The sequence below is a fragment of the Schistocerca cancellata genome, chromosome 2 (assembly GCF_023864275.1).
Source record: "Schistocerca cancellata isolate TAMUIC-IGC-003103 chromosome 2, iqSchCanc2.1, whole genome shotgun sequence".
Classification (NCBI taxonomy): Eukaryota; Metazoa; Arthropoda; class Insecta; order Orthoptera; family Acrididae; genus Schistocerca; species Schistocerca cancellata.
In genome coordinates, this window is record NC_064627.1 from 580,932,299 (window position 1) to 580,947,545 (window position 15,247).

At 42.6% G+C, this 15,247-nt stretch overlaps 1 protein-coding gene across 1 annotated transcript in view; it reads left to right on the forward strand.

The window, feature by feature from the left end:
• The window catches only part of LOC126162192 (uncharacterized), a 112,292-nt gene that overhangs the window by 22,630 nt on the left and 74,415 nt on the right, over positions 1-15,247 (forward strand). The window contains exon 3 of the mRNA XM_049918520.1: positions 6,641-6,736. Within this exon, the coding sequence (XP_049774477.1) occupies positions 6,641-6,736 (96 nt within the window). The remainder of the gene's footprint in view (positions 1-6,640; positions 6,737-15,247) is intronic.

A 15,247-nucleotide genomic window follows, 5' to 3' on the forward strand; every position in this document is an offset into this window, starting at 1 on the left:
TGCAGACGGAACTAGATTATAAACACAAAATATTGGCAGGTTATGAAAACTACAGAGAAAAATATGGCTACATGTAATAATTGATTTATATATCCTACGATGTGACCTCCAACTACCCCGCCCCCTGCCCAAATGCATAAAAAAAATCTTGGGATTGTACAGTTACGTAAACAGAGGCTGACACCATCGGTGACCTGTGTAGACAGTGAGCAAAGCTGTGTTGTATACCACAAGGTCTCCCGGTGTAAAACACAGCTTTGTTAGTCCTGTATGCAGGTCAGTAGTGGTGCCCCCTCTGCTCTGAAGATGATCTACATAGACTAAAGCCGGTCACCGGTAATGAAGTAAATCATCATTTGCAATCATGACTGTTTATTTTCATTAAAATAAGGTATAAATCAGTGCTGTTCCTGACATGCTTTCAAAAATTGTCCTCCAGCTATACTTATTCTGTGAATCGTGTTTTAAATTTGTGTAAGACATATGTGTACCACATTCTGTGTCAATGTTTCGAGCCCAATATTGGCAAACTACACATCTCTTGTAGTGATGTGTTGAGTATTGACCTACATTTTAGGTGAGTAAAGCTTCCATCAACCCAACGGCTGATTTAAACAACCCAGTACTTTACTGGGCATGGACTTATTAGAGGTGATATGCCTTTCCCTTTCAATTTTGAACTGTCTGACCCAGCCAGGTATAGAAAGATCTATAGTTTAACACAGACTCAGAACTGTGGTGTGTTGCTTTTTGGCAGTTTTCCCTCTGGCAAACATTGCAAGAGGTGAAAGAAGTAATAGTGTACAAATTGCCGAGGACTTCACTGGCTGGTGAACATGCCTTGGCCCTTTGGATATGTAGACTGTCACTTAACTATTTAGCCACACAATCTGAATTGTGAATTTTATGACCCATTACACCTGCTTTCTGTACTTCTTATATCTTGCCACTCCAGCAATATGGAGGCTGACTCGGAGAATGGCAGCAATATTATTTGCAAAACTGTACCTTTGACTTTGTGGCTCCAGGTATCATAGCAAACACATCAAATGGGACTGTCTGTTAGCCGTATACAAAAAATAAGCAAGTGGATTGACAGTTCATATCTCTTCACCAAAAACCTTTGTTATGCTGATTCTCAAATATAACTCTCACCTCACTTTTCTGGACCTGGTCTGGTCTTTGCTTTGGAATTCCATTGAGTGTGTGTTCCTGTGCATGATAATTCTGGCTTTGTTTGTGAGTGCTATTGGTGCTGACAGTTGTAACCTTATGTGGCATCTTCAGCCATTGTCTGTGTCGATTTTTGTTTTGACAGTGTATGCAGTTCATGGCAGTGATCTGTTTACTTGGGGTTAGTTTAAGACACAAAAGTACTGACCATTCCAAGGATTATTGTAGTGTGAAACATTGACATGCAGATCATATTTCTGGAACAAATTTATGGTGAAGTTGGATGAAATATAACTGGTGGATGACTTCTTGTTACTAATTGTATGACAGTTAAATTTCCTCATAACACTATAGTAATACAAACAGAATACACACATAATTTACAAATTTACAGACATGTTATTTGTATAATTGATCACTCTGCTGTAGTATCCAAAAAGTCTGAGAGGTTTCCAGGGTACAAATTTTGAGGGAACTTTTCAACAATATGGTTGACAGTCTGTCTTCAAAAGCCACAGGTCCACTCCACATTGGCAATCTCTGCCCATCTGTAAAATAGATCACTGCATTTGCCATGATTATTTCAAATCCTGTTGAGTGTACGCTGTGTCCTAAGGGGGCAGATCATTTACATGGTTTGTTGCTGACTTGCGAGAAAGCTATGGAGCTCTGGTGTATAGTTGTTATACCATTATTGCATCCAAAATTCATGGAGGTTGAAGTTGTGGTCCACCAGGTTGCTACCTGTTCTAAGAGGGGTGTGTGTGGAACAGAGTCTGTTAATTTGGCATGTTCTCATGAATTTGGAGTTGTTGGTTGTCCAGATTTTCTTATGTTCTCTCTGAAGGATATTCTTTCTTCTCAAGTTAGATGGTGGAATGTGGCTCAGGACAGGTAACAAGAATACTGGAGTGGACTTAATTTTACCAGTAACAATCCACTTTGTTGTAGTTGCGAATCTACCAGCTTCATGTGGCTGCTGTTTATCCAGAGTGGGCTGCAATATTTAGCTGCTGACAAGACAAGGCCAAAGGTAGATGATAGAAAGGTCAATGGTGCAGAACCCCATATTGTACCATATCATTTTTGCAGCTTATTATTTCTGAACTTCAATTTAGCTGCAGTCTTTGTCATGTGCTGTTTAAATGACAAAGTTCTATCAAGTGTAGCTCCAAGGTACCATGGATGTGGATGTGGTTGCTATCAAAAATTATGTCCAGTTCACAGTTGGCTGGGATTTTTCTCTCAATCAGATTCGGTTAAAAAATTCAAAATTTGTTGTGAAATATTCCCACGTCAGCCCCTATAGTTTCATGAAGTTCCGTTAGGTGGTTGGTGCTATATGTAACCTTTAAAATGGCATATATAATGTAGGTGCATTCCAAACAGAGAGCTGTCATTGAGGTTTTTTTTGGCAGGTATTCGTAGGTACTTGTAGAATGTCTACGGACACCTGGCAATCAGCAAAAACATGGTCAGTCAGTAGGCAAGGCATCAGTTGTCATTGCAACAAGGTCACACGAACCTGTTCAGCCGCCCGCATGCTGGCCGACCGCTCGTAGCTGTGACTTGTGCAGTGTTGAAATATGCGAACTTCCTCATTTGAGGTAATCAACAGATCACAAACCATCATTTCACTGCTCAACTGGACACTTGTCCACCAGTTGGGGTACTCAAAGGTGTGTGCGTGCTGGTTTTTCGCCACGTAACAGGAGACTTTAAAGAGCAATGGAGGACCATTTGTGTGGAATTGCTTGAACTGATCATGACAGTGTTTTGTCGAACATTGTCATAGGTGATGAAACATGGTTTCATCACTGTAAAACAGAACCATAATGGCAATCAATGAGATGGTACCACACCACCTCTCCTCTAGAGAAAAAGTTCAGAGTTGCAGTCTGTCAGTAGGGTCGTGGCAATGGCCTTGTGAGACTCTGAAGGGGTTATTCTGTTTGATGGCCTCCCTCATGGTGCAACAATCAACTCTGAAGTGTATGGTGCTGCCCTCAGGAAGTTGAAGAAACATCATCAGTGTGTTTGTTGCCACAAAAATGCAAACTAACTTATCCTTCTCCATGATAATGCAATGCCTCATGCAAGTGCGCACATCCGAGAGGAGCTAACAAAACTTTGTTGGACTATTCTTTCTGATCTGCCCTACAACATGGATCTCTCACTTCCTGACTTCAGTCTGTGTAGCCAATGAAGGCTGCACTCAGTGGGAAGCAGTAACGGGATGATGGGGAGGTTATTGGTGCAGCAAGATGTTGGCTCCAACATTGACTATTAGAGTGGTACCATTCAGGCCCAGAAGCCCTTACAATAAGGTGGCATAAGGCTGTCACATTGGTCAGAGATTATGTTGAAAAAAAGATTTTATAGACAAAAGAGTGGGGAATAATATAGTGTTTTGGAATCCTGAATAAAATGACGTGCTTTCACAAATAAAAAGTGTTATGATAATTATTGAACGGCCCTTGTACTGAGATGAAAGCATGTGGATTCAGTTTCATTAGGGCTGGAATCCCCAGTCATCAGTATAACCAAACTTCCTGAACTGAGCGGCTGGCGTATATGCAGTGTACAAGCTAAATAGTAGCAGAGCTAGAACAAAGGCTTGAGGTAAGCCATTGTTAATAGTCTTCTGATCGCTAGTGGCATTGTCTATAATTACTTGAAATGTTCTGGCAGTCAACCAATTGTTGAGTAGTTGTGCTATTCTTCTGCAGGGTAGCACACAGAGCAACTGACAGACAACTCACTGCCACCACATGGAATCATAAGCTGCAGACAGATCAATAAGTACAGCAGGGGTCTTTAGCTGTTTCTGGATATGGCGACCTCACAAGTAATTTGTACATCATACTCAGGAGGGCAATAGGACAGTAACTTTGTGATTTTTTGTTGGGTTTTCCTGGTTTTAAGATACAAAAGAGCTTCCTGTGTTTCATAAGTTGTGGAATGGATTCTGTTTGCAGAAGATTGGTGGGCTGCCCACATTTTAACATACTTGACACAATGCAGAAGGAATTCTGGGCATATGCCGTCATAGCCTGGAGCTTTACCAGATTTATTATCTTCAAAAACTATTGGAACATCTTCAGGAGTGAATGGGAAAGAATATGGACTACGGTGTGAACAATCTGCCACAATGCATCTCAGGTTTCACTTCACTTGTATGGCATTGAGGGCCGAAATAAATGGTTTAGATGTTGAGACAATGTGTGCATCAAATGTATTTGGTTTCACGAGATTGTTATTACATGTTACTAGTTTTCCACTTCCCAAATTGCGTAAAGGAGACCAGTGTTTTCCGCTTAATTGTTTGAAGTCAAGTTTTTCAACTGTTGGTCGGTTTGTTGGTTTGTGGGGGTTGAAGGGACCAGACTGCAAAGGCTATTGGTCTCTCTTCAACTGTGTCCAGTCATTTTTGGTGGGGCTTAGCATCAAGACTGTGCATCAGTTAGAATGCTATTTCTTGTGATACAGTTGTGAGGAAGTCCTTATACAGTTTCTCACCAATCTGAAGCCACCCAGAAATGTTCTCCTTTTGGTATCCTCTGGGAGTAGACTTTCTTGCTATGTTGCGACTGCACACATGAATCTGTCACAGTTATTGATCATGGGCAAATCCATCCCAAGATCGTATCTAGGTTTTTAGAGCAGTTGGACCAGTTTGTTTTCTGAAAGTTTCAGTGTTGAGGGGGGATGGAATTTACCAGAATGATCTGCATGCCTGCTTCCTGTATTACTGGGTAGTACTGAATTTGGAAAGTCAGACAGAACTTATTGTGATTGCTACTACTTGGATGACCTAATAACTGCCTTGATAAATAGTGATATCTGGCAGTCTCCTTAATTCTCTTGCAAAGAAAACATTGTAATGTATTGATGTCTAATAGCAACACATTGTTTTACAGTGTTAAACATATTGACTGCTTATAAACGTAGGCTTCCATAGCAATTTACACAGTCAATAAAATTTTTCTGGGTTTGTGATCACATTGTCAGCATGTTAAACTACCAATGTTTCAGTCATTGTTGCATGTGATCTTCTTCAAGGTGGTTTTGTTTGACTGCATGTTTCAAGGGGTGGTAACCTTAATAACAGAATATCACATGTTAATCAACTTGGATTACAATATTTTATACATGTGTTTTTTTGTAGAGTGAATGTACACCTAAAATACCATAATCCTTACTGAGACAACAGATTTAAACTCAAAATATAAATACAAGATATGCAGTGATGAATTTTATCTTTGAGAAAAACCAGTAATTCCATATTGTTTTATAGAGTAAACTCTATCATCCGTTAATACAGGCTTTGTGTGTAAACACTCAGTATAGTTGAAGCGAGAGGTAGGAAATTAGCCAATGCCTTATTGGAGAAACTTTGTGCTCATGTGAAGTGAATTAGGGAAAAATTCCTTTCACAGTTTGGAATAGTTGGCTTGGCTGTATCCCTCCCTTGCTGCCTCAGTAGTTTAGAGACTAAGTAGATGCAAAATAAATGTAAATAAATGGGGCAGCCTTGATCAGTATGTGTTCTGCAAGTACTGCAAGATCCATAATGTAATCCATATGTAAACAGCTGCAACTCTTAGCTCCCTAGCTGAATTCTGAGAAATCAACTCTGCTATAACAGTAATGCCATGTTATCTGATGTGGTGATTAAGACACTGAACTTGAATTTGGGAGGAGGACTGACATCCTCGTCCTGCCATCCTTATTTAGTTATTCCAGTGTTCCCCTACATTAGTTAAGGGGAATATCAGAGTAGCTCATTTGAAAATGACATGGCTGATTTCCCTTTGTAGCCTAGCCCATTTTGTGCTTGAGGTCTGTCTTTAATTACCTCATCATCAAGAGGACATTACAGCCCAATCTTATTCCCATTTACAACATAAATGCTAATGGCACAGCCAGTTTCTGAATCATGCATTTAAGGAAACCATTGGTGTAAATTTTTGCAAATTTGCTTTACATAGGTTGATTTTTCCCAAATTATTTTTTGTTATGATTATGACAATGAGGATGACGATTTTGTTTGTGAACATTATTACTGAAATGAATAAATAAGGCAGAAAATGATTTTGTGTCTTGCATACAAAAGTAAGTTAAGACAAAATAATTTGTTTTGTAGAGAAATAGGTCATTTGGTTGGATAACACATACATTCTATCATCAAATTTGAGAGGTAATTTTATCCAACACAAGATTTGGGATGCATTATATTTCAATAGAAATCATATTGACTTTATGATGGATTTTTCATTTTCATTACTTTTGAGTACACTGCCTGGCTTATGAGAAGAAAAATGGAAATGGCGACGCTGACAATGATTTTGTCTTGAGCTCTGCTGCATTCCTGTTATTCATGGCAAATGTACACCATATATAGACTTTGTATTTGCTCCTGTTAATCCTAACTCTGAATTAAGTTGTATTTTGTATCTACCTTCAGGGATTTCACAGTGTGCTACAGAGCATATGATGACTGTGGAGAGGAGACCTATTTACCTTTGCTTTCTGACTGGGATCTAGATGCTGCATTTATCAGGTTTGTTTCTTTGGTATTTTAAAACTGGCTATTTATGTTAAATTTAAAGGAAAAGTAGTTCCAGCTGTTATTCATTCAGATCATAATATGATGCAAAATTGCTGCTAAATATGTCTGCAAACTGATATTAATTTAAACTGTATAATGTGTGCTGTAAATGTGAATAATTAACATTCTCATCAATCAGAAGGATTGGTAGGAACTCCACAGTGTTTAGCATGCAATGTCCCAATGATAAATAGTATGTATGTGATTTTTCTACTTATCCTGCACTATGGCAAAATTTATTTAGTTAGTGTAGGCTGTTCTGATTTTGGTGCCAACTGGTCCTGCAACTTTTCCCATGGGCACCCACTTTAAAAGGATATCAAAGCTGTGGTTCACTCACTTTCTTTTCTTTCTTTTCAGATCTATCATTTCTTCACTTTAGGGTAAGATGACCTGTTATTTTTGAAAATGTTGCTAACCATCCCCTAACACTCGAGCCGTGCCCTGGCTCTCGGGCTGTGGTTTGACCTCCATATTTCAAAATTATTCCGAAGAGCAAGCCAATTGGGGAATGGCACTTTACATGGTGCATTGTGTCCCTCATGCATTGAGACCCTTAGCCAGCTTTCTCGTCGCCGCATTGCAGTCCCGCTCATTCTCCATCTCTTAGGTGAGGATACATTCCTGGGAGCTATTTCTACCATGTACTACAGTGTTGCTTTCTGCGGAGGTGACGACCATGGACTCCCTTGCACCTAATATCCAGCCCGGTAGCCGGTCCGTTGTGGTGGGGCTCCATGTACCCTGTTGGTTGCAGCCCCCTGACAACTCAGGGATCGCTCTGCTGATGCGTGTGCCGTTAACTCCCCATGAATGCCAAGGAGTAGATGCCTATCTCCCTGGGGCATCGGGACTCCCGGCAATGGCCTTCCTGCCAAGTGGCCCTTGATGTGGCTGGATGGTGTCTGTGGGGAGGTCCCTCGGTCGGAGTGGGTGGCATCAGGGCAATGAAGTGTGGTACATCATCTCTTGCTGGTGGCCAGCCACCAACAGTCTCTAAGCATTCGAGGGTTCAATTTAATGCAAATACGGATAACCCCAAATTGTTCCCCTCCCTGGCCACACCATGGGAGGAACAAAAGGCTAAGACTGATGGCGAGACTTATTCGCCCCAGTATCTAGTATGTACGAGAGCTGATGGGGAATCCTTTGTGTCCGTGAAGCCTCAGTTCTTTGTAGAGCATTTAGAGGACAAGTTTAAGTATTGGATCAGTATTGATAAAAACAGCACCCTCTGCCCAGTCACAATGGTTACTCAGTCGTGAGAAGTTGGGGGATGTTGCAGTTGCCATCACGCCCCATAAGAGTTTAAATATGGTCCAGGGTATTATTTTCCATAGGGACCTTCTTTTGCAGTCTGATGATGAGCTGCGCACCAATTTAGAGCGGTGAGGTGTAGATTTTGTCCGACACATTCATCGGGTTCTGAGGGATAATCAGGTTGCTACCGGTGCCTTCATCTTGGCCTTCGAGAGTGATACATTACCCAAGAAGATCAAGGTGATAGAGTACCGCTGTGACGTCAAGCCCTATATCCCTCCCCCGAGCCGGCCTGGTTGGCCGAGTGGTTCTAGGTGCTACAGTCTTGAACCATGTGACCGCTAGGGTTGCAGGTTTGAATCCTGCCTTGGGCATGGATGTGTGTGATGTCCTTAGGTTATTTAGGTTTAAGTAGTTCTAAGTTCTAGGGGACTGATGGCCTCAGAATTTAAGTCCCATGGTGCTCAGAGCCAATTGAACCATTTTGAACCTCCCCCGATGTGGTTCTTTAAGTGCTGGAAGTTTGGCCATATGTTTTCCTGCTGTACTTCCAGCCTCCCATGTCGAGATTGCAGATGCTCATCACATCCCAATACTCCACCTCCGATCTATGTCAGCTGCGGAGAGCATCATTCACCTTGCTCGCCAGACTGCAGGATCTTACAGAAAGAGTGGAAAATCATGGAATAAGACACTGGACCGAATGTCCTACACTGAGGCTAAGAGGAAATATAACGACTCCATCCAATGCGAATGACTTCCTCATACGTCACCACTATGACAACAGTGTTAGCCCCAACAGTTTAGTGCATTCCATTCGGCTCCCCGAGCCGTAAGACTACACATTCCCCCTTGACCATGGGGGGCACTACCCTCCCTGTTGCTGCTGCGCCACCTAGCACAGGAGCAACACCCCCCCCCCCCCCCCCCCTCTCTCTCCTTCCCATCGGGGACGTCCGTCCCTGCTTCTAAGCCGGAGAGGCGCCCAACTTTTTCAGCTCCTTTCACTCGCAAGGGGTCCGTTGGGTCCCTCCTCTCTCAGGTTTCCACCAGTGGGAAGGATGATGTCCGCCAGTGGCACAAGTGCCTACAAGCAGCTGGTCGTAGGGCTCCACGATCCTCTTCAGTCCTGGAGACTGAATCAGTGAAGCCCTCCCAACCAGTGAAACCCAAGGAGCAGCGAGGAAAGTCAAAGAAGAAGACCTCAAAGCCCAAGGAACTTGTGGTGGCACCCACCCCACCACAACCTACAAGCTCTGTGTCTGAGGATGAGGTGGAGATTCTGGCATCCGCTGAGGACTTAGATCTCGCCGGACCCTCAGACTCAATTGATGTCACTCGCACAGGTACTCAGTTGGTGGCAGCAGGTGACCCTGAGTTGTAACGTGCCTTCTTGAGCACTTTGTCTTTCCAGCCTGATCATGACGTCATTCTCCAGTGGAATTGCAGTGTTTTTTCCACCACTTGACTGAACTAAGACAGATTTTGAGTTCAGCACCTGCTCTCTGTATTGCCCTCCAAGAAAACTGGTTCCCAGAAATGTGGACCCCTGCCCTTTGTGGCTATCGGGGTTTTTATAGAAATCGGACTGACTGTAACTTACCTCTGTTTACTGTGAATCGGTGCCTCTTCATACAGCTTTAGAGGCTGTTGCTGTGAGGATAAGGACAACCTTGGATATTACCATCTGCAACGTCTACCTTCCTCTGGATAGTGAAGTATCTCTTAATGAATTGGCTGCTCTGATTTCTCAACTACCCCCACCATTCCTACTTTTGGGGGACTTCAATGCCCATAACCCCTTGTGGGGTGCTGCCATGATTACTGGCCGGGATAGAGATGTCAAGAATCATCTCTCTCAGCTCGACCTCTGCCTCTTAAATACAGGAGACCCCACACACTTCAGGGTGGTTCATGACACTTATTTGGCCATTGAACTCTCGCTTTTCAACCCAGGACATTCACCATCCATCCATTGGAGGTTTCATGACAACTTGTGTGGTAGTGACCACTTTCCTATCTTCCTGTCACTACCCCAACGTCACACTTCTGGACGTCTGCCACAGTGGGCCCTTAATAGGGCAGATTGGCAGGCTTTCACATCTGCTGTCATTGTGACACTCCCGTTTATGGCACTATTAATGTGGTTGTCGAGCAGATCACTGCATCGATCATTACCAGCTGCAGAACGCGTGGTTCCTCTTTCTTCCGGGTGCCCTCGGCGTAAAAATGTGCCTTATTGGTCGCTGTATATTGCTGAGGCCATCAAAGAGTGTAGGCGGGCCCTCCAATGACATAAGCGGCATCCATCGTTAGAGACTCTCATTCTTTTTAAGCTGCTCCGTGCCCATCACCTGATACAATGGTGGAAGCAAGAGTGTGAGGAACAATGTGTCCTCCATTGGTTCTTGTATCCCTGCCTCCCAGGTGTGGACTTGGATTCGTCGCCTTTATGGTTACCCGATCCCGCTGTGTGTGCCTGGGATTTCAGTCAATGAGACAGTGTGCACCAACTGAGGTGAAATCGCCGAGTATTTTGCTCGGAGTTCTGCATCTGCCAATTATCACTTGGCTTTTCCTTCCTTGAAAGAGTGGGCAGAACGACAGCATTTGTCTTTTATATTGCACTGCCCTGAGCCGTACATACAATGCTCCTTTTACTGAGTGAGAATTCCTCAGTACCCTTGCCCGTTGTCCTGACACTGCTCCAGGCCCTGACAGAATTCACTCCCATTTTCTCAAACATCTGTCTGTGGCCTCATTGCAACAGATTCTATATGTCTTGAATCGCATCTGGGGCGAGGGAGTGTTCCCGTTCCAGTGGCAAGACAGCATCTTCATCTCAGTGTTGAAATCTGGGAAGAACCCTGCAGCATTGGACAGCTACCGCCCCTTAGCCTCACCAACGTTCTCTGCAAATTACTCAAACGAATGGTGAGCCGAAGGCTGTGTTGGCTCCTGGAGTCTCGGGGCCTTCTGGTTCCATCCCAGGGTGGTTTCTACCGAGGCTGCTCAACGACAGATAATTTGGTTTGCCTTGAGCCTGCCATCCAAATAGCTTTTTCCAGACGCCAACATCTGGTAGCCGTCTTTTTTAATTTACGGAGGGCCTAAGACACGACCTGGTGCCACCACATCCTTGCCATGCTGCATGAGTGGGGCCTCCGTGGCTCACTCCCGATTTTTATATGGAACTTTCTCTTCCTCCGTACCTTCCGTGTTCAAGCTGGAGGCTCCTTTAGCTCCTCCCATATCCAAGAAAATAGGGTCCTGCAGGGCTCTGTATTGAGCAATCCACTGTTTTTAGTCACTATAAATGGCGTAGCAGCAGCTGTAGGGCCATCAGTGTCGCCTTCCTTATATGCTGCCGATTTCTGCATTTACTTCAGTTCCTTCACCATTGGTGTTGCTGAATACCGACTACAGTGAGCAATTTAGAATGTGCTGTCATGGGCTCTCACCCACGGGTTCCACTTCTCTGCCGACAAGACCTGCATTTTGCACTTCTGTCGGCGATGGACAGTCCATCCTGACCCTGCACTTTTTCGTGATGGCCATCCACTATGAGTAGTCTTCAAGGTTTTATAACAGACTGATGAGAAGGGAGAAACAGAAAAATTATTGTCTTTGTATTTTTTAGGACTGGTTTTTGATGCTCAGCTAATATGGCTTCCACAAATTCATCAGTTTAAGCAGAAGTGCTGGCGGCATCTTAACATCCTCTGCTGCCTGAGCAACACCACTTGGGGGAGCAGATAGCTCTACATTGCTATGGCTTTACAAAGCCCTAGTTCAGTCACAACTTGACTATGGGAGTGTAGTGTATGGTTCATCAGCGCCCTCAGCATTGAAGTTGCTTGAACCTGTGCACCACTGTGGGGTCCGTCTAGCGACAGGCGCTTTTTGAACGAGTCCAGTGGCCTGTCTACTAGTGGAGGCTGGAGTCCCTCCATTGCACATCAGGAGCCGTAGCTCGCCTCAGCATCCGAATTACTGTGTTTTGTTTCGAAACACAGTGGTTCATCTCCTGGAACGGTGGCCTCAGTCAAGGATAACAATCGCTGTACATGTCCGTTCCCTGTTGTCTGAACTCTAATCATTTCCTTCACAGTGTTTCATGCGGGGCCATACACATATGCCTCCGTGGTATATGCCTCCGCCAAAACTACGGCTGGACCTTTTGCAATTCCAAAAGGACTGTGTTCCTCCTGAGGCACTCTGCAGTCACTTATTATCAACCCTTGACACGTCCCAGGGTTCTGGAGTCATCTACACCGACTTCTCACTGGTTGATGGGTGCATAGGCTTTACCTATGCTCACTCGGCGCGTATCGAACAGCGCTCCTTGCCGAATAGCTGCAGTGTCTTCACTGCCGTGCTGGTGGCCATTTCTCGTGCCCTCGCCATCTCTCTGTGGTCCTCCTGCCGCCTTCGCATCGGCCACACTTGGCTGACGCATGGCTTTCTTCTCTGTCATGAGGCCTCACCATGTTGTCACTGTGGTCCCCGTTTAACAGTAGTCCACCTTTTGGTGGACTGTCCACATCTAGCTGCTCTAAGACGGAATTTTAATCTCCCTGACTCTCTTCCTTTGATTGTAGGAGACGATGCCTCCACAGCTAAATTTGTTTTACATTTTCTACGTGATGCTGGTTTTTATTCTTCAGTTTAAGTTTTAGTTCCTGTCCTTTGTCCCCCTGTGCTCTCTACCCTAGTACTTTTATGTTAAGAGATTTTAATATGTTGCAGAGTGGCTGGCTCATCTTTTTATATCCTCGTGATCAGCCAGCCCAGGACATCTGCTGTACTGTCTTAATCTCTTCTGCCTGTTTCTTGTATGTCTGTGCTTTACTTGTCTTCTGTTGTCCCTAGTGTGTTCAGCTTTGTGTTTTTTTTCCATCTAGAACTCCTGTGGTGTGTCTTGTTTGTTTTCCGTTTTACCCCATGGACTTAGTTCAATGGAACAACGGACTGATGACCACTTAGCTTGGTCCATTTCTACATCAAACCATTCATCCATCCCTGATTCTCTGCCCGTCCCCCTCGCCCTGTGCCCGTCCCCCTTGCCCTTGCCCCGCAAAACACACTTTCCTGGTCCACCCAATATTCCTTGTGAGCCCATGCACGCAGAAATTTATTCTCATCTAACCATCACAAATAATGGCACTGAAACTTCAGTAATGTTGTCTGTAGTAAGGTAACTTAGAAAACCTATTGTAGCAGGATCTAGCTTAGTAATGAAAAAATATTAGTCCAGAACTCACAATACGAAAAGTACTTGGTGATGGGCAAATACCTGAGAGGACTTGTTTGTTGTTTATTGCATTAATGTATAATTTGTTAATAGTTGGGATGCAGTAACTAAGATGGAGCATATATTAGTGAGTTAATTGTGTATATTATTCAAACTATAAAAACTTATATTTTCTGAATTACAAGTAATGGTTTGTTCTTTGTATAAAGTCCACCACAGAGTTAAAATTCCCTTTGGGCAGAATTATTTGTTGCCTGTATCAGTGGCATATATTATAAATTTTGCTGGCAGATTCAGAAAAGGGTAGGCAACTTACTGAAAACATACAGAAAAAGATAAAGAATAGAAACTAGAAAATATTTGGCAACAATTCAGACTTGTGAGATAGTTTTTAAAATGTGTTTCACAAATAACAGTTTAAGGCATAAATAAATGTCGAAAAATCGACAACTAGTTCTTGATGACTTTCCAATTTTGAATGCTTGTAAAGTATTTTCTGTTTTAGTCTGTCAGTTACAGAATTTGAAGCTTCAGCTATTCCTCATTGTTTGCCATGTATCATGTCTTTACCAACTAGATCCTGCTGGAATGTTTTCATTGTTTGAATTTATTTCTGATTTATCTAAACTTTTATCTATGATACCCTCAGTATTTTCTTTGAGTTGGTTTTCATTCATGATTTTTTGCAACTTCTTGGTTATTATTGATTTCACAGTTATGTGGAATAGGCTTGGCTAGAGTTACCTGAAGTATTTTGGTATTGCGAATTTTCTCATTTTGACATTCTGCTACTGATAATGAATTACATGATCTTTCACCAACTTCTCACCAAATTTCTTTTGAAAATGTCACTATCTCTCAAGTGTTATATCCTTTCTAGGGAAAAATTGTGCATTGATCCATCTGTATTAAGCATGAAATCAAAGCCAACCAAGGGCTATCTCCTGTTAACACTACATTTCACACATCTGGTGATTATCATCAACTGCATTTTTGTTTTTGTTGTGGTACGCAGTATTATAATTTTGTTTGTTTTCTCCCTATCATTATTAATCATAACATTAATACACATTGTACAAATGAGTGTGACTTTTTTTCTTTCATGAGAGATGAAGACTTGTGGGTTTTTCAGTGTTAAGGGAAATAAAAAGTGCTCAGTTTTACATTCTGGTCTTTGACATTGCCAAAAGCTGTAGAAATTTCTAATATGTTATTTTCAATGTTACAACGATGCTGAGGTTCTTGTCAAACATTTCTTCTAGCAGTGCGACATATGAGAACTAATTGTTCATACTTAGATTACCATCTGTGTTGACCTATGTTGCAGAGAGCTTTCTAACCACAATAGGTGAACTGCTGACTTCAAATGGCAGTCCTCCTTGTTATTTACCAGCATATATTTTCAAGTTATGTTAATAGAAAATGTAATAGTCAGGCAATGTATAAGTTGTTGTCACATAGTTTTGAGAGTCCAATGATAAATATGGTACTAAGGGGATAATTCTCAGGAAATCTAGTTTTTCGTCAGCTCAGGAGAGTAAACCTTGCAAAAACTTTTGATGAAATTTTGAAAAATTTATTAAAAATGACAAACTGATAATTTTTCTGTTTGTCCTTTCTCATCAGTCTGTTATAAAACCTTGAAGATGCTAGTAGAGATAGGAAGTAGTATCTGCTCATTATGATTGCAAAAGTTTCAATACCGTGCCTTTTGGTTTACCTCACAAGTAGGATGCTAAGGCATTGCGCTCAAAGATGTTCGGTGAACTGCAAAGTTTGTTATATTTCATTTAAAATAACTTTGTGATTGATGATTCAGGGAGTCAAATGGTATGACTGGCCACCAACCCTTCTTAGGTCTTTCTCAAGTGCCACATACTCAGTGTGTTGCTTGTTCCAGTAGTATGTGCAGTGTCTTGTCAAATGTGGCTGGCTGGATGGTGTCAGCA